We start from the raw sequence: 25,809 nt of genomic DNA, 5'->3' as shown, positions 1-25,809 counted from the left end.
CAAGGCCTCCAAAACACTGTGGCAATCCTGGCAAAGGACATAAAAGTTGTGAAAACCAAATGTGACGACCTTGAATCGCGCTCCAGGAGGAATAACATCAGAATTGTGGGGGTGCCCAAGAATGCACTGTCTGGGGGCATGGGACAGGCAGTGGAAAACCTACTTAAAGATCTACTCGGAGCACCGGTGCGCTCCCCCTTTTTTGCGGTTTGAGGGTGCCAACCGGGCACTCGCACCAATACCAAAACCTGGCGATATCCCTAGACCCATCATCGCGAAGATCCTATGTTTCCATGACAGAAACCATCTTCTGCGCCTCGCCAAGGGAAAAAAAAAAGGAACTATGACTGGGCTCCCAGACAATACGGATTTCTCCAGATTTCTCACTCTCGGCTCAGCACGAGATGCGTCAGTTTATCGGTGTCAAGCAATTGCTGCGGGCCCGCGACATCCAGTATGCAATGTTGTTTCCTGCCAGTCTGAGATTCCAGTTCTGAGGCAAAATTAATTTTTTTACGGTTCCGGATGAGGCTGTAAAATGTATAGATGCTCAGATTACCGATCTTGGACCGTTGGTAAGTTGATGAGGACAATCCACCGCCGGTTTGACGGGAACTGGCCAACACTGCACTATCAGCTATCCTTAATTCTCTGATGAGCACATAGCATCTGCGGTGTAATCTACCGCCGCCACATGTACATTTAAATATGTGATCCAGCAACGAATATGTGGTGCGGACTGAAGTGGCAGTAGTTAGCCCCGTAGCAGCTGCTAAATCAATGTTGAGTCAAGGTTGGAAAAGGTGGCAATGTTGGGGTAGGCCACGGGTGGGGGAAGGTGAGGGAATTCACACTGCTAGGTTGAAGGGGGTAGTGAGGTTGGGTGGGAGGAAGGAAGGGAGGGGTTTGGCATCTGTGTTATTACCAGGGCCATTTAAAAGTTTAAGTGCCAGTTTAGACGGGTTGGAGAGAAAAGTGAGAAAATTATTTGGCAGAAGAGTACAAGGTTGGGAATGGTCTAATTTGTAAAGACAGAACTAGTAATCAGGGATTAGTGGGGCGCCCACCAAAAATGATATATCTACTACAATGGAATTGAAAGTGATGAATTGGAATGTTAGAGGGATGGGGAACCACAAAATCACGTAAGATCATGGCTTATGTGAATAGGCATGGGGTAAAGTTTCTTCTCCTACAGGAAACACCAAGGAGAGAGCGGGCGTCCATGGGCGCTGCAGCGACATGGGGGGCAAATAGGTTTTTCACCTCGTACTCAACCCAATCTAGGATGGTCATGACACTAATTCGCAAATCTGTGAAATCTGCTTAAATAAAGTAGTACCTGGACACCGGGGGCCACTATGTTACCCTGCTCTGCTTCATGAATGGAATCGAGTTGCAACTGGTCAACACCTATGGCCCAACATCGACTCCCCTGAATTCTTTGAAGTAGCATCAATTCTCACTGGTTACATTGGGATTCCTATCCTGTGTGGGGACTGAGGAGCCATGAATCTAATCCTAGATCAGACTATAGACAGGACTGGCGTGGCCCCAGACCGCAGTCGCAGGCAGCTTGGAAACTCCAGGCATACATGGAATAATTGGAACTGAGGGTCACATGGCAAACACTACACCCACAAGTGACCATAAACGTTCTACTCATCAGTGCACAACAGTTCTTCACCTATAGACATGTACCTGACCTCTGGCTCGTTGATGAGCAGAGTAGTAAACGCTGCAATACCATCCCGCAGCCTTTCCGACCACTCCCAAAGGTACTGACCCTTCAAACAGAAAGGCCCCCTGAGTTAGCTAGCGCCAGGCGTTTCAAATCTGAAGCTCTCTACGATGTAGTATTCAAGGCGGAGATCTACTCAGAGACATACTTTTCCTGTAATGAGACAGGAGCAACCACCAATGGTGTACTTTGGAGGGCCTTCAAGGTTTACATCCAAGGAATGTCAATCTCTTGAGAAACTGGGGTCCGAATAACTAAGGAGCGACCTTCAGCCCTGCAAATCCAAGCCCAAATCCCTAGAACAGGAATACTCTGACCATTCAAACCCACAGGTTCTAGCACCGATATGCTCAGAATTGGAGCAATTCGACGTGCATGCCCTCAGGGAGGTGAGCTACGTCTCGCATACACAAACAGCTAGGAAATATGGGGAGGGGGAAAGGCCGGGCAGGACACTAGCCAGATTAACCAAATCAGAGCGCGAGCGCACCCAGGTGGACTGTATTACAGATACACTGGGAAATCCCCAATGGTCAGACCAGGAAATTCTAAAAGTTTTCTCTGACTTCTATAGTTCCCTATACGCTGCTGAGCAACAGCATGATGCACAAGGCGTACATTCCCTCCTCGAAGAGATCCCCTTATCGTGCCTGAATGCCCAGACCAGGGAGGATCTCGAGGCCCCCCTGTCGATGGAAGAGATACTTACAGTGGTTTCCAACCTGCCAAAGGGCAAGGCCCCGGATGGCCTCCCATCTGAATCCTATCATGAGCATGCAGACCTACTTGCTCCGCACCTTCTTGAGGTATGGGTGGAAGAGCTACATGGGGCCATCCTGCCTACTTCCTTTGCGCGATGCTACTATAACCATCCTCCATCAAACCGGACAAGCTCAGTAACAAATGCAGTTCTTATAGACCCCTTTCCCTTATGAATGTGGACACTAAAATGTATGCCAAGGCACTCGCAAACCCGCTTTGCCCTCCGATATCCCACATTATACACAGTGACGAGGGGGGCTTTGTCCCGGGCAGGTCAATATCGCTGAATACTTGGCGTCTATTTGATGTGATGGCAAGAAAAGACCCGGCGGCGGAGGCGGTGATACTCGAAGCCCAGAAAGCGTTCGACATGGTTTCGTGGGCGTATCTATGGGTGGTTCTTGAAAAAATGTGAATTGGCCCGGAAATGCTTCGCTATATTAAACTCCTATACACATGCTTCACAGCCAGTGTCTAAGTCAACTCTTATAAATCTTTACCCTTTGGTCTAAGTAGGGGCACACGGCAGGGCTGCCAACTCTCCGATCCTCTTCGCTCTGGCCATCGAATCAATGGCCGACATGATCCATGCCAGTCACGGTCATCGGGGAATCTGTCTCAGGGGCCAGCCCGAGATAGTATCACTATATGCAGACGTTGCCTTGCTATAGGCAAGGGACACTCAGAGAAACCTTGATCCTATCCTTCGAGATGTGATTCACTTGAGAGGCTTCACCGGGTTTCCAAAATAATTATACCAAACGATAGGATATGAAATCAGAAATATTCCCACTCACCAGAAGCATCAAGAAACCGAGGGGCATATATCCCCTCTGCTGGTCTAACGCGATTAAATACCTAGCAGTGAAGGTATCTGGGGGGAAACCATCTCTCTTGAAAGAGAACTACGGGGCAACGGAGGACTATGTGGAGAGCAAGTTGACCAGATGGCTCCCACTCCCAATGGCAATGGTCCTTGGTGAAGATGGGGTTGGTGCCAATACTCCTATACATATTTGCCAATGTCCCGGTCTGGCTGGGAGAGCCCTTTTCCAAACTACACAGACTCTCTGCACAATTCCTATGGCACTCGGGGCGGTCCAGAGGAAATGGTTGGACATGACTCTGCCATACGACAAGGGGGATTTTGCGGCCCCCAGCCTCAAACAATACCGGGTAGCTGCACAGGCCCAATATGTCTCCTACTGGTATGGAGAAAGTCAACAACCACCTCATGTCTAACTTGAACACCTAGCAACCGGCGAATCAGACCTCAAAACACTCGTCATGAACCACACATACAAAGATGACTGCCTGTACGATCCAGTCTTCTCCAAGTTACTGGCCTGGCGCCACATTCTATCAGGAAATACTGAGGAATGGCTTCAGCTATGGCGATTCACCGGGTTGGGCCCTACCTGGGACACCACACTGATCACATTGGGAGAGGCTAGGCTATAGAGCGCTTGCTGACCTGTTCCCAGATAGGAAATTCATCACACCACAAACATGGCAGGGGGAACACAAAGGCTTGGGGTTAGAACTACTGCAGGATACGAGCGCGGTACAATCACTGTGGCCATGCTTCCCATCAGAGCCCCTTGAAACCGAAGAGGTGATCTACATAGCTAACTCTAGTGGCACCCGCAGAATATTGTCAACACTATTACAAAATGCTCATGAACAGACAATCTTACTGCACTTCAAGGGCACAAAATAGTTGGTCCAACAACCTGGGCGTGGATTTATCTGATGCCCAATGGAAACGCATGTGTGCACACACTAAACCCGTCTCCTTAAATTTCAGATTTCGATGCATGCAATATAAATTGTTTTACAGAATATTACACTCCCCAAAAACAGCAGCATTTCTCAGGGCCAGAGCACCTTTGCCCTAGATGCCAGTCTAACCCAGCCGATCAAATTCACATGTTCTGGTCTTGCGTTCGACTAGTATTTCTGCGACAATGCATTAAAAACTCTCTCCGATGTTCTGGACACCCCTCTCGACAGCTCCCCTCTAGGAGTACCGTTTGGTGTATGGGACAATCTCACAAACAAGAAAAATAGTGCATTTGTAAATATAGGTTGTATGATCAGCAAGAGATGCCTACTGCTAGGATGGAAACAATCTGCACAGCCCAACAACAAAGCATGGATGGATGCACTAACCTGGGCCCAGGGCTGCGAGGAACAGTATGTTAACTCACTACCCCCCCCTGTCCCCCTAACCTGGAACCAGGGCTGCGAGGAACAGTATGTTAACTCACTACCCCCCCACCCCATGTCCCACTTACCTGGGCCCAGGGCTGCGAGGAACAGTATGCCAACTCACTAACCCCCCACCCCCATGTCCCACTAACCTGGGCCCAGGGCTGCGAGGAACAGTATGCTAACTCACTACCCCCCCCCCCCATGTCCCAATAACCTGGGCCCAGGGCTGCAAGGAACAGTATGTTAACTCACTAACCCCCCTCCCCCATGTCCCACTAACCTGGGCCCAGGGCTGCGAGGAACAGTAGGTTAACTCACTACCCCCCCTGTCCCACTAACCTGGGCCCAGGGCTGCGAGGAACAGTAGGTTAACTCACTACCCCCTGCCCCCCCGTGTCCCACTAACCTGGGCCCAGGGCTGCGAGGAACAGTATGTTAACTCACTACCCCCCACCCCATGTCCCACTAACCTGGGCCCAGGGCTGCAAGGAACAGTATGTTAATTCACTACTGCCCCCATGTCTCGCCCCAGCAATATATGGTCGGAGTTTCATACATACCTGTCTAACCTTCCCCATAGGGTGTAAACAAACAACTGATACAAGGTAAAACCACTATTCAAATGTCTCCATAGAGAAGTGTAATGTAGGTACGTTGGATGCCCCACAACTGTCTGTCCTCATGCTTGTTTTGAAAGCCATATGTAACCCGCTGTACTAGGACACGTTTGCCAAATAAATAAAAATAATTTAAAAAAAATACAAATAGTTTGTAACTGCTGTGGGCACGAGGAGCCCTGTGCGTAGAGCATGGGTGGTCTATGAAAGCTCTTGTGAAGATCGTCCTACTGTTGAGGAGCACCAAAGAGTGTCCCCCTGCTCAGTCCCCGGGGAACTGTCATCGAGGTGGCCAGGATACAGTTCCTGGGGGTAGACCAGTGCGGGAGGATCACCTAGGTGAAGGGTCCATGGGGAGCGGGGCACCCGGAGGAGAGACTGTGTCCCTGTACCCATTTCCCTGTAGAACACCCTCATTCCATGTACTATCTAGCAACTTCATCCCCCTCCCTTTGTGGAATTATTGGTTAATTCAGTTTCCTACTTATTTTCAGACATTCTTGAGGCCTCTGCAGTTAATACCCTGAACAATGTCCTCGTTTAAAGCTTCATTGCTTTGAGACTTCCTCTGTACCGCTGCAGCCTCATGTTTTTATTCTACTTTCATAATCTCAGATTTCTCATGGCCTTATTTCTTCATCCTGAATTTTTGGTTTGTCACACATTTTAAAAAGGAATAAAGACTGCTTAAGCATATTACAATTGTATATTTCTTTACAATTCTCATTTTAAACATAGTCAGTCCGTAGGTCACGCTTCGTCCACTTCTCTATAAACCAGATGCAATTGGTCGGCGTAAATGTCTCGCAACCTTTGGCTATGCTTCCAAGCTGCTCGAATGCATTGTTGGCTGGTTTTAACCACGGTCAATCATTTTATGTCCCTGCAAAACCCATGCCCCATATTCCCTCTGCTGGAAACATTCCTCGTTAGCATCCCAGCTCGGCCACCATTGTTGTGTCCCTGATGAAAAAAACGGTTTGCTCGGTCATTGGTTGGGAGCTGCATTTCTGCCAGTATATGTGTCTGCTGAGCAATTCCAGCTTCTGTAAGTTCTCACTTCCATGTTATTGCTGTGTTGATCAGAACCTTTGACCATACGGACCAACTCTCACAGCTTTTGCTGGAGACTCTGGATTTTTCAGCCAAAAGAAGAAATTACTTACCTCTTGGTAATGTTCTTTCCGATGAATGTCCCTGCCACAGATTCCTCATCTACGATATCCCTTTTCCAGGGCAGCTGTTCTCCCGAAACCTTTCTGCCACCAGGGGGTGCAGCGTGGCTTTGTGTCGGTTCCATCCAACACTTCTATTCACCCCGTGCCAGATAGGACGTCGGGGATAGCAAATATTGCAGCACAGTGGCTCGTAAGGGAATCCAAGCAGTAATGCTTAGCAGACATGTGCACCAATGCCCATGTGGCCACCTGGCAAATGTCCAGATCAGGGACTCCCCTCTGCTGCCACAGCCACTTCTCTGGTAGAATCCTTTCCAGCCAGATCATAGCATTCGGAAATACAGAGAATTATCCACTTGGACTGGGTTTATTTGGTGATAGCCCTGCCAGCATGAGCAGCAGCGTACCCAACGTAAAGCTGGTCATCCTTCCTAGCCTCGCTATTACGAGAGAGGTAGAACGTCAGTGCCCGTACTGGGTCCAGCCAATGAAATCGTTCCTCTTCCTTGGAAGGGAGAGACAGGTGAAAAGAAGAAGAAAAACACAGGAAATGGTATCTTCTGAGGGAGATGGAAATCCAAGACCACTTTTTGCAGAAAGGAGGTTCTCACTCTCAATGTCACTTTCTCTTTGGAAAAAAACAAATGGGGAGGTAAAATAGACAGTGCCTGGACTTCACTCACCCATCTCGCGGAAGTAATGCCAACTGGGAATATCACCTTCAGGGGTGAGCAATTTAATAGAACAGGAATGTAGGGGCTCAAATAGAGCACCCATAAGAAATGTTAAAACTAAATTAAAATCCTAAACCGGAACCACGAATTGGCAGGGAAGTAAACTGGTTACACAACCTCTGGAACTGCATAACAGTGGAGACTGTGAAAAACTAACAAAACCGAACAAATTACGTACCCCTCGGAAAGTTTTCTACCGGATGGTCCTCATCTTTGATATACCGATATCATGCTAGCAGCTTCGGACACTTGTCAACAGCAGAAAGTGACGTGCGTCGAATCGAGGTCCCACGGCGGCTTCCATCCGAGCACTTGGATGTGACAATGACATTGGTATAAATAGCACGGACTGCACCTGTTGCCTCCGTTTCAGTTGCCCCAGTCCATCTTACACAGCCACCTTGAGGACTCAGAAACCCATAGACGTTGAAAGAGAGAAAGATCTAATTCAGCAAAATTCACCTACGATCATAGGCTGGGAGGGTGATGAAGAATCTGTGGGATAAACATCCAGTAGAAAGAACATTACATGGGGTAAGTAATCTGTTCTTCTAATGGATCGAGTCTTCCCACAGATTCCTCATCTTTGATCGACTCCCATAGCAGTTTGTAAATGGAGGTGGGAATTAATTAATTTTGTTATTGGTTTATGCTGTGAATAGCTACTGTCCCAAACATAACGTCCTGCCAAGGAATCTAGGCAGTAATGCTTTGAGAAGGTGTGCAACGAGGACCAGGTTGCAGCATTACAGATATCCTGCACTGGTAAACCTCTTTGTAGGGCTGAAGTGGTTGCCCGCCACACCCTTTAAATTATTAGGGACATCCTTACTGGCCAATGAATAGCATTCTGAGATGCTCAGAATGATCCATCGTGACAAAGTCGGTTTTGGTCATAGCCTGCCTTAATCTATGTCCAGCATAACCAACAAAAAGATGGTTGTCTTGTCTAATGTTAGCTAGTCTGCTTATCTAGAGGCTTAAAGCTCTTTTTAGGATCTAATCATTGTAACCTCTCTTCATCCTTGGAAGGATGAGAAGGTGGGTAAAAAGCCAAACCAATGACCGAACAAACCGTTTTGTTCGGTTAGGAAGGAAGGAGGGGCAAACCCTCAAAACAACCTCCTCCTTGGAAAAAATGTTGCAGGGAGGTTTGCACAAAAAAGCCTGAAGCTCACTCACTCTGCAGGCAGAAGTGATAGCCATTAGAAAAATAGTTTTTAGAGTCAATAACCTAAGCAGGAAGGAATGGAGAGGCTCAAATGGGGCTCCCATTAGGAAGTTTGAAACCAAGTTAAGATCCCAAGACGGAACTATGAAAGGAACCGGTGGGAAGATATTTGTTAGTCCTATGAGGAACTGTATAACAATGGGAACCTTAAAGTAAGAACCTTGTTCTGGCGTGCGCATGAAAAGAGATTAACCTTTGGCAGTAGACATGTGTAGCCCCTGGTGGGCCAGATGTAACAGAAAAAATAACACGTTAGAAGTGTCACACGTGAAAGGGCCAATATCCTTTGCTCTACACCATCTGTAAAATGTGTTCCAACAACAGCAGCAGTATAGAGCTTTTGTTGCTGGCCGCCGGGCCGAAAGCAACACCTCCAATATGTCTTCAGGGAGATCCCAGTCTTTGTATCTTAATATCGCAGAAACCGGGCACAAAGGGTCAGGTTTCTGATTCCTGGGTGAAGGTTTGTGAGAGTAGGTTTGCTCTCTGGGGAAGACGGATCGGAGGGCAGATGGACATGTTCAAAAGCTCTGGATACCACGTCCTCCTGGCCCAATCTGGAGCAATCAGGATCATGGCTTTCCCAAACTTCCTCAACCTTCTGATGACATGAGGAATGACGGGGACCGGAGAAAACGCGTATAGTAGTAGAAAATACCAGTCCACCAAAAATGCATCCACTAGTGCTCCTCTCAGAAAATTCCCCGGAACAGGTCACACTTCCTGTTGATACTGGATGCAAACAGACCCACTCGAGGGGTTCCCCAAAGGACGAAAATTTCTAGAAGGACTTCCTGAGCTAACTCCTGCTCATGGGAGACACTGCTCTGCCTGCTCATAGCATCCGCCGTTGTATTCTCTTGTCCGGCTAGGTGAACGGCCGACAGAAAGACAACTTCTTGAAATGCCCACAGTGATAGTGACCCTACACCACCTCTCTTGTTGAGGTAATGCATAGCCACTGTGTTGTCCGTCATTATCAGGAAGTTCGTCCCTCGTACAGAAGGCAAAAAGGCCATCAGCACTAGTCTGATTGGCCTCAAATCTAAAAGGTTTATGTGTTGTTTGGATTCTGCTGGAGTCCAACGACCGCTGACTATCTCCGGCCAACGTTGCCAAAAAGGTTCCCCTATCATCACATTCTCTTTGCAGGACAACCACAGGAAATCCTGTGCAACCTTGCTCGGAACCTGAAGGACATTTGTCATCCTTCCAGATAACGGTGGCCATTGGGATGTGAGGGCTCACTGGAGGGACCTCATCCTCAAGCAGGCCTCTGGCACCAGGAAACACAGGATACCATGAGGCAGAGCAACATCAGAAAATTGAAGACCGGTAGATATTGGGCATTTTGGAACTTTTCCACCATCTGCAAAATATGCTAAGCCCGCAACACTGGGACAAAGCGTTAACCCGGGAATAGTCCAAGATCGCTCCAATGAATTGCAGCTTTTGGGAAGGTGTCACCTGGGACTTCTTCAAATTGAGGGAGATGCCCAGTTTGTGGAGAGAGTGACAGGTGCTGTTTAGATGTTCCAGAGCTTGTTCGGGAGAAGCTCTGATCAGCCAATCGTCTAGGCAGGGAAAAATAGGAATCCCTCCCCTCCTCAGATTCACTGTCACCACCGCCATCAACTTGGTGAAGACCTTTGGGCCGAGATCAGCCCAGAAAGCAGTACTCGAAACTGAAAGTGAGTGCTGCCTATTGTATTGTAAAACATCTCAGAAAAGGCTTAAAGTGCGTGTGTGCATTTGGTGAGAATTAGGAATTAGGTGGGTTGGCTAGGATCCAGTAAGCAACCCACGAGGTCAGGCATGTGGGCAGGTGCTGAGGGAACTCATGATAGAGCCATAGTGCAAGGGACTATGTGTGCCCAGCTAGACTGAACATTGCCATAGGTTGGCACTGTATTCTAATGGCAGAGTTGTTGAGGCAAGTCTGGTATAAGGATGAATCATTACGTGTCCATGTAGAACAAATTTGTTGTAGTCGTAGCTGCATTCTAAAGTGTGTGGATGTATAAATCGTACCTGCGTCAGATGTCCACCAAAGTGGTGCATTTATACATCCCTTAAGATCAGATGGAGCTTACCTTTGATCTCGCTGTGTGATCCGTTCGTCTGTGTGAGGAAGACAAGCTATCTTTGTATGTTATTCTAGGCACTATGGACAGGTCTACACTCAAAGTGCAAAATAGACTGGTTATCTTACACCGTCTTCTAAGCGTGGCATCCAGGCTGCCTTAAGATCTTGGGGATTATCTAGAACAATAGGCTACCCTTATAGTCTTACTCTATAGCTTCTAAGTTCCATAATAGGCTAACATTGGGAATCTTCTAGTGTAGTATCAACGATACCTGCATATGGGGAACCTCAGGTACTTCCTTGTGCTTGGGATGTATACGCACACAAAAGTAAGCATCCTGAAGATGAGTAACACCATCCAATCCTGGAGCTGAAGGGTCTGCGATAGAGTGACCATCTTTAATCTGTCGCCCTTCCTGAGGAACTTGTTCAAGCGTCTCAAGTCCAAGATGGGTTGCAGTCCTCGTCTTTCTTGGGAACCAGAAAATAGGTGGAGAACCAGCCAAGAGGCACTTTTAACCTTCAGCGCCACACTTACAGCAGAGAAAACTCTCTTCCCCAAGACACGTGTCTTGTGAGGCACGATGGGTTCAGAAGTTCTCTTTGGTTCTTTTGAAGAACAGGGGGTAGAGGGCACGTTTGAGCACACCTCCATCATTTGGAGAAATCATCCCTCCCAATCTGCTTTAGAGGCACACTTACTCAGAGCTTACCTTTTTCCTGTCAGGCATGGAGTCTGATGATGACTCACGATGGCGCCTCTTCTTCGGTTTTCGTTGAGATGAGGGCAAAGAGTGACATGAATCACTTCTGGAGCACTTCCAGTGTTTTGAGCGCTTCTCCGAGGAGAAACGTCCGGCAAGCTTTTTTCTTCAGACCATCTCCTTTTCGAGGGGGTGGACAAAGGAGATTTAGACGAGGACCGACCGACAGTGAGTTTTGCCTTCCTCTCCTTCAAGGCCTTGCTGGTCATGGATAGGATGACCCGCAATTGTCAACCTTATTTTCCACCAAAAGGCAACTGAGGCATTTCTCATGTAATTCCATGTAATCAACATTTGCGAATCACAGGTCGCACATCTCTTAAAACCAGTTTTCTGAGTCGACATCTCGAAAACTTAAACTACGCAATAGCATAATCGCGGAGGCAATCAAACTGTTCGAAGTCTCCTGTGCATGGGAAAAACAGAAATGAAGCAACAGGCGTGGTGCGTGCTATTTATACCAATAGCTAATTCAGCGATGGAAGTCGCTGAAGGGCTGCACCCCTCTGCTGTTGAAATGTTTTCGAAGTTGCAAGCAGGATATTGGTATATTAAAGATGAGAAATCCGTGAGAGGACACAATCCATTAGAAAAGCCCTGTTCTGGGGATCTCTTGAACACAGAAATAGCGGCGAGGTAACCATTCACAGTGCCAATCTGCAGACCCGCTTGGGCCAAGCAAAGTACAAAATCCAGCACAGAGGACAGGTTAAAGGCTTCAGGTACTACTCCCATCACCAAATCCAAAATGGACGCCACCTCCAGGAATACATGGATTTTGTAGTGGGAGTTCGAGCTAAAAGGAGCACATCAAGGACGCCATCTGACACTTCTTATATCGCAGCCTCACAGTACCAAGCATGAAGGTTCAGGCTGCTGAGGTTTGCATGGAGGACCCACCCCTGCGATTGGGTGACTAGACCACTCTCCTCGGAAGGCGCTAGGGAGGGCAGATGGACATGTCTAGCAAGTCCGGATACCAAGTTCCCTGGGCCCAGTCTGTGGCGATCAGGATCATTGCGATTCCAAACAGGCGCAATCTCCTGACAACCAGCGGAATTAAATGGATCGGCGGGAATGCATTCGGAAGGTCGAAAGTGCACTCTACTATCAGAGCGTCCCCCAAAGCTCCCCGACAAGGAAATTCCCTGGAGCAGAACAATTCACACTTCATTGGCACTGTAAGAGAAGAGGTCCACTTGAAGAATTTCCTCAAAAAAGAAGCTCTCCACCAGAACTTCCTGACAGAGCTCCTACTCGTGGGAGGCCGAAGTCTGTCTGCCTAAGGCTTCCGCTGTGACATTCTCTCTGCCGGCCAGATGAGCCCCCGCCAGAGAGACAATGTTCTTTATAGACCAGAACCGCAGTCTCATTGCTTGTCTGCACAGAGGCAAGGACCCTATACCACCTCGTTTGTTTAGATAGTGTATGGCCAATGTGTTGTTCGCCAGAATCGGAACAGTCTTGCGTTTCACAGAGGGGAGGAATGTGACCATGGCCAGCCTGATTGCCCCCAAGTTGATGTGTTCCAGAGACTCTGTGGGAAACCACAGTCCACTCACTGTCCGGTCTGACAGGTGACCACCCCAGGTAGTCAGAGATGAGTCTGTGACCATCATCACCTGGGGCCAAGACTAACAAAACAACATGCCTCTACAAATTGATTGTCCAACACGGCCCACCACGCGAGATCCTTGGCCACCTGGCTCGAGTCCTGTAGAATGCAGGAGGCCATGAGGCCCAGAAGGCGCAGGAAAGCCAAGGCACAGACTTGTTTCTGTGATTGGAGGACATTGCCCATCTGAAAGATGTTTGCCATGTGCTCCTTGGGCGGGAAAGCCCGGTGCTATGCCGTTTAACCGAGATTAGTTTTTTCGAAATAATGTTTTAACCGGGAGATCCTTGACCAAGCGAGTATCGAAGATTGCCCCGATACATCGGAGAGACTGGGTCAGCAGAACCTGAAACGTTATGAATTTCAGGGAAAGCCCAAACTGTGCAAAAGAGTGCATGTGCGGAGCAGATGCTCCGACACTAGATCCGGTGAGCGAGCTCGGACGAGCCAGAAGTCCAGGTAGTTAAAGACATGGATGCCCTCCTTCTCGAGGTGGCAGCAGTTTTATTAAACCCCTGGGGGCCGACACAAGATCGAACGGCAGGACCTTGAATTGGTGATGCTGTTGGCCCACTACGAACCTGTGAGAAATCAGAAGGTGTCTCACCTGCTAGTCCCCAGGGGCCGGCCTCTTAGGTGGCACGGCCATCGCCTTTGAATCCACACCCGGGGGTGGACGAGTAAGGGAGGATTACCTGGGTGACGGGTCTTTGGGGAGTGGGACACCTGATGGCGAGAAGCAGTATCCTCTTCCCAAGTAACAACTTTACCACATCCTACACGGTAAGGTACTTGGGATCTCTACCCACCACCCCCTTTTCCCTTCACAAACACTTTGTATTTATGTTTATTTGTACTTTCACACGGACAGCCCGCTCTGGGAGAAAACAGACTCACACCTGAGCATTGTACCTGACATGTCCCACTACTATGGTCAGGCAAGGTCAGACAATTACTGGTAACTACTCACACCTGACTTCCATTAAACTTCCCCACACAGATAAAAGGCGGAGCACAAGAGCACATTGAGCGAGGCAAAGCACATGAAGGAATAGCATTTTCCGGATGGCATCTGAACGAGGGGAGAAAGACGGCAAACCTAGAAGGGTGCGCAAGTAGGGAGATACTGTTGGCATTTCCGGCATGAAACTGACTTTTCAAAATCCTTCAGATTAAAGAGCGTAAAGCCAGGAAAACCAGACTAAAGAATCCTGCATTGTGTTTCGGAGATAATGGGGGCCCTCCTACATGGCTGGTCGAGGAGGCACAGCAGCCGCTGTGGTACCCTCCTTGGCTACAAGAACAAAGCAGCGCAAAAGAGATCAACACAGCCAGTGCGTTGGAGAGACCGATGCTAGACCGGTCTGTGTTGAAGTCAAGGTTGCAAGTTGCAACATTATCTAAACAGAACAAGTACGAAGATTGGTAACATGTGTTAGGAAAGACGCGAGGAAAGCTTAATTGCTGATGGATGTTTGAACTCGAAGAAAGATAAAATACCAGTAACAGAGTGGCCTGGCCCTGCGAGTGTGCTCAATCGTAGGTCTCTGTGAGGTATCCAGCAAAGAAGTGGCAGAAAAGAAAGTAAAAGAACGAGAATAAGGAATGAAGTGAATCAAAGTGGTCCTGCAACGGTTTAAGCAAAACCCTTCACACAATCAAAAGTCTTTGATTCTTGAAACAAAGAGGACCAAGCCCAAACGAGGGAGACCCATTGTGAACATTGTATTTAAAGGGGACTGAGCCCGAACGAGGGAAAGCCATTTTGAATGTGAAATAATGATTGGCAATAGGTTTATTAGTATAGGCCTTTTTATTTTGACAAAGACTTCACTAGGAATGCGTTATTATTTGATGGTCGTAGCTTGCTCCCATCCTTAGACAAAGAGGTGGACAGAGGACCATGGTCCGGTGGGCGCTGGAGAAGCGGGAGCCAATACAAATGACCTGTAAATACCAAGCGTCAGACAGGTTCACTGATCATTCCGTGCTGAACAAGGAACACCTCCCTCCCATCGGTGACGAAGCATGAAACTGAGGTTTGGCGCCCTAGGGAGCGGAGGGGAGGGGACAGAAGTCAGTGCAACACCTCCCCACTGGGTACCCTTTCCACTACCTCACAGTAAGGGGCAGGTGGTCCACAGCCCTTCTGGGCAAAGGCTGGAAGGGGTTGGGGGGCCCTGTCATGAGACTAGCACTGCGTGGAAGGATGCTGGACTGCAAGCCCTAAAAGCTCCAAAAAGGTCCTGTCAAAAGGCAAACAGCCTTGTCTGAATATTGGCCGCAAAGCCGGATGTCCGTAGCCAAGAATGGCACCTGACCACCATGCTATTGGCCATGGACCTGCCATGGAGTCTGCTGTGTCCAGCCTAGATTGCAGCATCTGTTGTGCTGCTTGCATGCCGCCCGAGACCAAGGACAGAAATCCAACCCTAATCGCTACCTCTGCGACATACTCCGCCGCATTGGCTACTGATGACTAGAGACAGAAGGAGAATTTCACCATGGCACAAGAGACGCTCATGGCCCACAGTGCTAGACTGCCTGACGCAAACACCTTCCTGCCTTACGCGTCAAACCTCTTACTACCCCCTCGCTGGTGGAAGGGACGGAAAGGTAGCAGTTTTCAGGCTAGCTGTCGCAGCATGACCCACCAAGCTTTGAGGTGGAGCATGGACGGAAATGAAAACTGGGTCTGACGGACCAGGACAGTGCTTCCTCGCCAGGTCCGTGGTCCACTGCCGAAACAGATGCACGTTTTTCCAACAGTTCCAATGCCGGGTCCCCCACTGCCACATTAAATGGCAGGTGTGTTCCCTTCTTTGAGGCATCATCCAGAATGTCACAGTTAGTATTAAACCTGGATGAGCAGGAAGCCCCAGAGTATCGACCACCTTAGAAATCAGGCCCAGGAAGGCGGCCTCAGGCGTATCTGGGGTGGGAACTGTGAAAATGTTCAACTCGGGGGAAGTGTTTAGGCTGCTGGATCCTTGCAGGTCTTCCGTCAGGTCCAGCACATCCTCACCTCCCCATAGGATTCCTCGGAAAGTCTCTCGCCTCTCTGGGATCCATGGGTTCCAGCCCAAAAGGGACCTGGTCGCCTTCCTTGTAGATGTCATACATCTTAGACATAAAGGCATCCCTCGGGCGCACAATGTATTCCCGTAGAGCTGCGGGGTCCATGACGCTGATCAGCGTTGCTGGCACTGCACCCCCCCTAGGTTGGGGCCTGGCAGCCTTGAGAAAACTTGCTCTCCTTCCGGTTCAGGCCCGAGCCCTTAGGCGTGAAGGAGTGTTCTTCTGAGGGTATCCTTTCGGTTGCAGAACTGTTGGTCGCAGGGGCTCAGCGCGGAAGCTGACGGCGCTGTTGCATGCGCCACAGGCACCAGGGCCGGAGCCAGAGCTGCCCATGCCTCAAGCATCTTCAGGAGGAAGTTCTTCCATTCCTCCGGCGTGGAGGACTGGGTTGGAAAAGTCACCTGTGCCGGCCGCTCAGGCGATCCCCAGGAGGGTTGGCTCTTTTTCTTTGAGGAGGAAGAAGGGTGGCAATGAGAGGACTCACTCTGGGAGCGTGACCTCTTCTGATTATCCTTCACATGCAGAGATCTTCCCCGTCCTTCACGTGCAGAGATGTTCGCTGTCGGTTCCTGTAGAGCCTTCGGGTGTATGGACTGACATGACCTGTAATACTGGGTGTCATGGTCCTCACCCAAGCAGTGCAAGCAGATCTGGTGCAGATCTGAGACAGCCATCTGCCGGCCGCAACCCGCACATGGCATGAAACCGGAGACTTTTGACAGTCAAAATGTTCAAAATTAAGAGGTTTGATGAGCATGCTCCTGATTAGTGAGCAGTGTGTGCAGAAACAAAGAACTGAGGTAACGGGGCATTGTGCCACACTAAATGCTGGCCCCGTCATATCCAGCGTCGGGCGAGTAGAGGTGTCGGACGGAACTGATGCGGAGCTGCACTGCCCCCTCTGGCAGCAGAAAGGTTTACAGAGAACAGCAGCATTGGGATAGGGATATCAGATGAGAAATATGTGGCAGGAAAAAATCTATTACAAATGTTGATGTCCTATTCAATCCCAAGGGCGGAAACTAACCTCTTCCTGATGCAATGTGTCACGAAAACAGTTCCAACGTTTGGTGGTACGCCTTTGATCCTTCCTTGTTCCAGGTTACTATCCTGTGGTTTAATCTTTCCTGTTATTTGCTCTGCTTTTCTGTTCATTTACATATATGTTTGCATTTTTTAAGGTTCCTCACACTGTCATCTAGACAAAGGAATCTGAAATCTTTCCTTCATGAGAGCCTATTTTCTTTTTTTAACCCCACCAAGTGATTCCATCCCAGCAGTCTACCGACCCCACTGGAGTTAAGATTCATAGGTTTATAAACCCCTTACCTATACTTTGCCCTCTTTATAGTGTGACCACAGGGCTTAACTTTCACTGCACTAATAAGAGAAGACCTACGTCAGGCTGGTAAAGTCTCTTGATATTGCTATGCAAGGCCAGCCATATGCAAGATAAGCAAAACCTACCTCCTCCACACCCCCATTTTTCTTGACAACCCCCACCAAGATGCCCTACCCTTCAACCCCTTCTTGCTTTACTTTGACAGCTTTTTTCAACCGGCACCCCTACTTTTCCCCTGATGTTTCTCTGACCCCTTTCAGTTTCAGCTCACAGGTCTCCCAGCACATACCTAGTGAAGAAGCACTATTGCATAAGTGTGTAGATAGGGACGGAATCTGGAGGGAGACAAATCTTGCAGGTGTTGCATATAGAAAATAGAGCAGCTATGTTTGACGATGGAATCTTTTCTGTCGTGGTGCATTTACACCTGTTTAGAACACGTGGTCACCTTTCTATTCACATAATGAAGGCGCGATGATGCAAGTCTGAAGGTCGCTTCATTAGGAGCTGCTTGGGTTTCATATGCAACCTTTACCAGGAGGCTCCCTGCAACGTGGCTCTTTCCTTAGCGACATACAGACCTAGATCCACCCACCCCACCGTAACTCACTCGCCCTAATTCAACCCAAACCCAAATGAACGCAGCGGCGGGCAAGTGGGCCACGTACCAGAGCGTGTGATGGCAGTGATTGCCAAAGATACTCTGCGAGAGCCAAAGCTCTTCTATTGTCAGGCTTTCTCAAATCTGATGATGTCCCCGGAAGCTGCTGAACCCCCGCAGTCCCCTTTGGATGCTAACCTCTTAACTGGTATCAAACAGTTCAGTTGAGAGCACCCCCAAGGGAAAGGGGGAAAATGGGACAAAATAATAAACTTCAGGTTTTGCTCAGCTTCTTTATCTGCCAACCTGTTGGTGAAAATAACAACAATTCACTTTAGTCACTAACCCTTGAATTCCTTGGCTCTGACTTCTCTTTATAAATTTTAGTAAATAAACACGCCACCATACCTGATTATCCTCTGTGAATAACGTAGAGGACGTGTATGAATTCTACTGAAGAAAACATAAAAATAGAGTCTTAGATGCTCTTACTGATTTCTTCAATTCGGTTTTGCAAAAAACTGCTAATCTCCCTCAGTTTAAGGAGTTTGTCTTCAAGCAGTTCAACTGTCTTTTGCCCAAACAACCCGCTGGAAATATTATACATGTAGTTTGTATTGGTGTCTAGCTTCAACACAAATTCCAAGAATGACACTCTAACTATTCAATTTAAAATTGTTTGTTTTCTGAATGTGTAAAAGTGTTCATTAATTGGATCTTTTGCTTGCAAAGAAGATCGCTCGTAAAAGAAGCGTTCCTTTTACCAGAATATGCGCATGCGTGAAGATATTGTTTACTCCTTCTAAAATGGAAGCGCACATGAACAAGGAATTGAGTTCAAAAATGAAACTGGCTTGGGAGCATGCGTAAAGGAATAGTCTTCCACTCTTCTTAATATGAATTGCTCAAACATGAAAGGAGAAATTCCTCAGTTCCGGAGACTAATCTTTGAAGAGGCAGCCCAGTGAAGATCACGTGCCAGGTTAGAATGTTAGTAAATTAAACATAACGCCTCGGAGTCGCGTGGCTACCACACTGTCACTTGCGCAGACAGTGTAAGATTTCTAACGCTAGTCCGACGCTAAGAAAAGCACTATTACCGACAAAAGGTACAGTACTCAAACTTCTATACGGCCGAAAAAACACGACGCTAAAATGAATAACAGACCTCCACACTCCAATTTGCCAGGTGCAAAAAAAATGTGACGCAGTTCAATTAATTTAAATACAGTTCTAGAAGTTCAAAAATAAATTCTTGAAAGAACAAAAAGAACTACTATATAAACAAAAAAAACAGGAACAAGTTAATTAATAGTTTTGATATTTAACTCCTGCTTGATAATCATAAAATTCCATAAAAGATAATGAAATCACTTAGCTTGCTTCTTTCTTTCACCGGAACGTTTTCTAAGTTTCTTTTTAAAATCTCCAACACTTTCCTGGTCCAAATAACTAATATTAGGCACAAGGGCCTAACTAAAGTTTTCTAAAACTTAAGAGCTTCAAACATAAGACCTTCCAGCTGGGCTTCTGACAATGAAAGGCGGTTTAGAATGTTCCAGCAATGCCTTTCTTTTACTTCTGGCCAATCACTGATCCTTTTGGAATTCTCCATTTTGACTTGGTAAGCTCTCCACACTCTGCACAGAAAGTTAAGGCCCAAACCATACTTTATGTTAATCATATCCTCATTTCATCTCATTCATCCAAATCCCACGAAACCTGACATCTATTGGCTTTGGCAATGCTCTTTAATTCTAGGAAACCGAGCAGCTCCTCAGGAAGCCATTCAAACTGTGCTTGTATCCATGCTGCGGCCAGATCCCTGCACCCCTTATACCTCTGCAGTCCTCATGGCCCTGTAGCATGTATTGGAGGAATGCCATGTGAGGCGAGCAATGGGTACCAGGACAGCATCAGTATGGGATGAACACTTCCAGTAGGCCATGCATTGTACTCATGTGTGTTTATGAATGCCGCCCAGTTACATACATTGCATATCCATGGCATTGCCTTAATACGGGTTCCTGTTGCAGTCAGCCTGGATGCAGCTGGTTTTAGAATATGCAGAGTTGGTTCTCTCAAGTTATTTCTGTACTTTTCTCTATCCCCAGATATTCAGCGCACGGAAGCAGAATGGAGACCCAGCCGCAGAACATGTGACCTTGCACGCAAACCAGTGATTTAGATCTGGAACCAGCGCTGGAAAGCTGAACCGGAGCCCCTCATTTAGGATTGATACTCCTGAACTTAAAGCATTGATTGTGAACCAGACTCAGTGATTCCAAATCAGAGACAAACCAGTGACTCTGTACCAGAACAAGTTGCTGGCAAAGGTCCCCTATGTGTGACCTTGACTATTTTACACAAACAGTTTGAGCTATTGTTTATTTTAAAATTCATATTTTACAATGATTATTTAAAATGAATTGACGGAAGACCAATATGTCCTGCATTGAGAAAAACTTGCTGGCTCATAGGTAGTGTTCAAGGAGCGCCATTGAACTCTGTGCAGGAGCAGTGAGAGGGGAATGCATGCAGTGAAACACCAGAGAGACTGAGATCTGCTGGAGCGGACTCCGATGACAAACCTCCATGGCCATCGAGGTCTGCTCGGGTGGACTCTGATGATGAACCTCCATGGCCATCGAGGTCTGCTGGGGTGGATTCCCATGACGAACCTCCATGGCCATCGAGGTCTGCTCGGGTGTACTCCCATGACAAACCTCCATGGCCATCGAGGTCTGCGCGGGTGTACTCCCATGACGAACCTCCATGGCCATCGAGGTCTGCTGGGGTGGATTCCCATGGCGAACCCTCCATGGCCATCGAGGTCTGCTCGGGTGTACTCCCATGACAAACCTCCATGGCCATCGAGGTCTGCGCGGGTGTAATCCCATGACGAACCTCCATGGCCATCGAGGTCTGCTCGGGTGGACTCTGATGATGAACCTCCATGGCCATCGAGGTCTGCTGGGTGGATTCCCATGACGAACCTCCATGGCCATCAAGGTCTGCTCGGGTGTACTCCCATGACAAACCTCCATGGCCATCGAGGTCTGCGCGGGTGTACTCCCATGACGAACCTCCATGGCCATCGAGGTCTGCTCGGGTGGACTCTGATGATGAACCTCCATGGCCATCGAGGTCTGCTGGGGTGGATTCCCATGACGAACCTCCATGGCCATCGAGGTCTGCGCGGGTGTACTCCCATGACGAACCTCCATGGCCATCGAGGTCTGCTCGGGTGGACTCTGATGATGAACCTCCATGGCCATCGAGGTCTGCTGGGGTGGACTCCCATGGCGAACCTCCATGAAACAGGTGGTCCACAGGCCATTGAGGTATGCTGGTGTGAACTCAGTTTATGAACCTCCATGAAACACATGATTCACAGGCTGTTGAGGTCTGCTGTTGTCCACTTACGACAAACCCACCTGAAACACTTGGGCAACAAGTCCAAGGTCAACAACATTGTGAAGATTTGAAATGGAAACGCATGAACAATACTGAAACCTTTGCAGGACTCCAAGGAGGCGTTTGAGTGCATTTCTACAAACCTGAGGCAGATTCCTCCGCTCTTTGGATCGGGACCTAGTGTATTTATACAGATGCTATGTCATGTAAAAAGCAGAAACAATGCTGAAAACGAAACCCATATTGAGTGGATCTTTCAATACAACAAACCTTTGAAAAAAAATGCACGCAGCCAATGTAGATTTGTGTGCATGGGAGAAGGCCGTGTGTGAATGTGCCACCCTCATAACAGGGCACAGTGATGACACATTCCTTGAAAGACACAATGTGTGGGCGATAGCAGGCAGAACAGTGACATCCTCACGGCAGTGAGCAGATTGAGGCACCATCACTTTGCACATGTGTGAGGGAGATCTTCATTTGCAGTCTGATGGAGAGACCCTAGTGCGAGCAGCAAAGCATGGCAGATCAGTATGGCAGGGCATGCACAAGTGAAATTAGGCAGCAGGTAATGGGGAGTCTAACATGCATGCAGCTGGGTCTCTACAGGCAGAATGTGTGACGGCGAGAGACACATGATCGCTTCGATGTGCCCAGTAGTGAGGTCCTCACTGGACACGCTTTAACACGGCAGTTTTTGAGGCGACCATCACGTAAGTAGCTGGTGAGGCCCCGCTGTTTGGACCTTTAGGATGGTAAGCTGTGTCTGTGATGGGGCAGAAGCCATCCATATGCTGGCAGCTCCATGTAAGGCAGACGTGGTCCTCATGCTAGTCACTGAAAAGTTAGAATACATAAAGGTAGGTTCTTACATAAAGGTAGGTTCTTTCTGCAGGCTTCTCTGTGACCGGGAAGCGAGAGCTCCCTTTGCAAGCAGCTCAGGGACAGGCCACCGTGTATAGTGGTGGGACATACAAGGGAACGCATGGGCACAAACACGAGCGAATTCCAGGATTCTTGTGCCACACGCTTTGTTTGTAGTGTGTATATTAGAGAGTGCCCCTTCTCAGTGAAACATACAACAGTGGGTGCTTTAAAGTGATTACAAATGTCGATTGTCGTGTACGCAATTGTTCTCATTCTTGCATTCTCCAATCCGCTTCACGATGGGGCAAGCATTATCTGTCCTGCATTGCCCTGCTCGATTTTAAGGCACATGCCCCCACAACCCTGGCACAGGGTTGGTGCCATTGCACCTGGAGGCATTGAACAATATTTGCTATGTGAGTGCTGGCTGCATTCGTGCCAAAGTGTCCATAGAGGTGACGAAGATGAGGAGGAGACAGTTCAACCACCAGCATGATTAGTGTTGAACCAGAGGCTCTACAAGGCCACTGGGAACCGGCAACAGTGAAAGTGCAATGCCACAAAGGAAATCTTGGAGGCCAGCCAATGCAGAGAGTCAAATACGGATTAGAACTTTAAGCGACTTCATCTTCTGAACTTCTGCAGCTGAAAAACAGAACATTACAGTCAGGATATATGGGATAAGCGGGACAAAGATGGCACAGAACAGAGAACATTACAGTCAGCATACATGGGATAAGCAGGACACAGGTGGCACAGAACAGAGAACCTTACAGTCAGAATACACGGGATAAGCAGGATAAAGGTGGTACATAACAGGGAACATTACAGTCAGAATACATGGGATAAGCGGGATGAAGGTGGCACAGAACAGAGAACCTTACAGTCAGAATACACGGGATAAGCAGGATAAAGGTGGTACATAACAGGGAACATTACAGTCAGAATACATGGGATAAGCGGGATGAAGGTGGCACAGAAAAGAGAACATTACAGTCAGGATATATGGGATAAGCAGGACACAGGTGGCACAGAACAGAGAACCTTACAGTCAGAATACACGGGATAAGCAGGATAAAGGTGGCACATAACAGGGAACATTACAGTCTGAATACATTGAATAAGCAGGACTAAGGTGGCACAGAAAAGAGAACATTACAGGTGGCACAGGCAAATAGGGTCAGAAGAAGGGCAAAAAAAACAGACCACTGTGCGGCAAGAGACCCATCTAAAGACATCTGGGAGGCAGGACATGACAACAAACAAAAGAAATTCACAAGACAGCTGAAGATCAACACAAACAGCCTGAGGGGTTCAGGAAACAAGTAAGCACAAGAAAGCTCAAAGATAAGACCACTATGACAAAGCAACACTTGGGAACTTCAGGTTTTGCCCTAACCGGGGGTTTGTCAATTTGTGATGTCACAGGAATGAAGAGGTTCAGCGTCTGCCAATTGAGGAGAGGCTGTATATAACCCTTCAAACGGTAGTTCACAGTGCAGCATACAGAGGGCCCTGAAATCCTATGACATTAATTCATGTCGTTTCTAGGAATCCCTTTGCCAGGTTCACAAAGCTGCACAAAGGATCAATCGCTTCTAGTGTACTTGGAATAAATATGCATGACTAGGAGAAAACTACAGTTAACCTAGAGACCAAGAACGCAATAGGAAAATCAACATACTTGGGTAGTCTTCTGGCAGATACGATCTCCCCCCACCTACAGATCATGGTTTGAAATAGCTGCAGGCTTAGTCTGAATCTGGAAATCTTTAAACATAAATCCACAACTCCAGTCCGACTCATTACCAGTGGCATAGAAAGAAACATCCAAGATACTTTTCTTTTTGAAAAACACTTTCATGGGTTGCGCTTCTGGTATAAATCACACCAATGACATTATTCCATATATGGTATTTATTCTTTGCATTAATTACATGCTTTCATTAATTCACATATTTATATTTCTTTATTTCCTCTCTGTACAATTATTTCTCTCAACACGTGTTTCCCCACAGTTTTTAACCCGTGGTTCTTCAGGAGAGATACTGGAAGAAAGAATACAAAAGAAAGAATAAGAAATTGAAATATTGTCTTGAAAATAAAAATCATAAATGGATATTAAATGTATTGTGGTGGTGAGATGCAATGAGCAGCTATGATTTTATAGGTTGCTTCATGTACTCACCTAAATTTAAATTCTTTTATTTACACACACAGTGATTCCTCTGATTTCTTTGTATTCCTTTTTCTATATTTTCATATCTCTCATTTATGATCTCATGGAGATGTATAGCTTTTTAGAAAAACTGGAAATAATGGAAAAGTCAGAAATTTAGGCCATATTCTTTTGCAATCCACAAAACATATGTTTGGCCATCTTTGGACTCAGGTTGTGCCGTAGCCTTCTTGGCTCATCAAGTGGTAGCTGTGCGCAAGTGATGAAGGCTAGGTCTTGTGCGGACAAGGGCGTCGACAAAAATATTGAGTAAAACAGGATTATTTGAATAAGTCAATATCCAAGCAGCGCTATATTATAAAAATATATGTATCGCTCGTAGAAAGGACGTGTGCATAGGTGCAGTTAAAGGTAATTCAAGTTTAGACATTCATGTATTTGAGGGTGGGCTCTTGGTTAGGGTACTTGCAAGATTCAAGTTCAATCAGTACCTTAGAAATAGACCTTTTTCAGGGTTCCCTAAGGCACACCTCAGGACCTGCATTTACGCAAGTGAGTTGGCGTCCCTCAAACACTGAGGTGGGCAGACTGGTCGCCTGAGCAGAACACAGGTTCACAGTCTGCTAATCCTAAGTGAAGGCCCAATTTTTAAGTTATGGTCTTGCTTTGGGCCTACTATTACCATTTCTGAAAAGTGAGCCAAGTGGTTGGAATATCATGGTCGCACATCTATGGTAGTTTCCACCAGAAGCGTCTATAGTCCAGTTCAGTCGACGTTAGATGTCAGCAGCAGCTCCTGATGATCCAGTTTCCTGTTGTGGTCTTTTAGCCGCTCTGAAGCCACAAGGGAAATACTGAGGAAGAAGGAAGGGTACCCAGTGATTTCATCGCTGAAAAAAAATTGAGGAGCACTGGACTTTTTTTAACCCACTATCCCAAAATATTCTAGGGCTGGAGTTTGTTTATATAATTGCACCAGTCCTAATATATGTTGGGAAGTGTTTAGTGGGTTGAAAAAGAGTACACCTCGATGATTTTTCCCAGCGATTAAATCATATGTAACTGTTGGGGTGAGATGTGCAGCTGTTCAGTGCTGTTCTGGTGGCTGAAGATATAGACGGTGTCCAGCAACAGCAATTCACTCCTCAGTGCCAGCATTCACTGGAGTCTCTTCGTTGTTGCAGTTCTCGGTCTTTTAACAGCCATCTAAGGACCCAATATCTGATATGGTTAGCTCAGCAGACTAATGCACCCGTGAAAATGCATCTTTCCTTCACACTACATAAGTGCAGAGAGGTTGCCCCGCTGAAAGAGCGTAAGCCGAAAGTTCAGTAATGTTGAACAAAGTGCAGCGGCCCAGAGGCAAGTTCAAAAGACTGGCGG

The 25,809-nt window shown here is 47.5% G+C and overlaps 2 protein-coding genes across 3 annotated transcripts in view; one reads left to right on the top strand and one right to left on the bottom strand.

The window, feature by feature from the left end:
* The window catches only part of PODNL1 (podocan like 1), an 867,675-nt gene extending 843,526 nt beyond the window's left edge, over nucleotides 1-24,149 (top strand). The window contains exon 11 of the mRNA XM_069604378.1: nucleotides 20,078-24,149. The gene's annotated coding sequence lies outside the window, so the exon portion shown is untranslated. The remainder of the gene's footprint in view (nucleotides 1-20,077) is intronic.
* Nucleotides 20,338-25,809, bottom strand: part of CC2D1A (coiled-coil and C2 domain containing 1A) — a 988,624-nt gene continuing 983,152 nt past the window's right edge. For both annotated transcript variants that reach the window (XM_069604374.1, XM_069604375.1), the window contains one exon: nucleotides 20,338-22,892. In XM_069604374.1, the coding sequence (XP_069460475.1) occupies nucleotides 22,872-22,892 (21 nt within the window). In that variant the 3' untranslated portion in view covers nucleotides 20,338-22,871. The remainder of the gene's footprint in view (nucleotides 22,893-25,809) is intronic.

This window comes from Ambystoma mexicanum, chromosome 3q (assembly GCF_040938575.1).
Source record: "Ambystoma mexicanum isolate Mex_15411 chromosome 3q, UKY_AmexF1_1, whole genome shotgun sequence".
Lineage (NCBI taxonomy): Eukaryota > Metazoa > Chordata > Amphibia > Caudata > Ambystomatidae > Ambystoma > Ambystoma mexicanum.
Note: the sequence above shows the minus strand (reverse complement) of the source record. Positions and strands in the feature narration are given on the sequence as shown.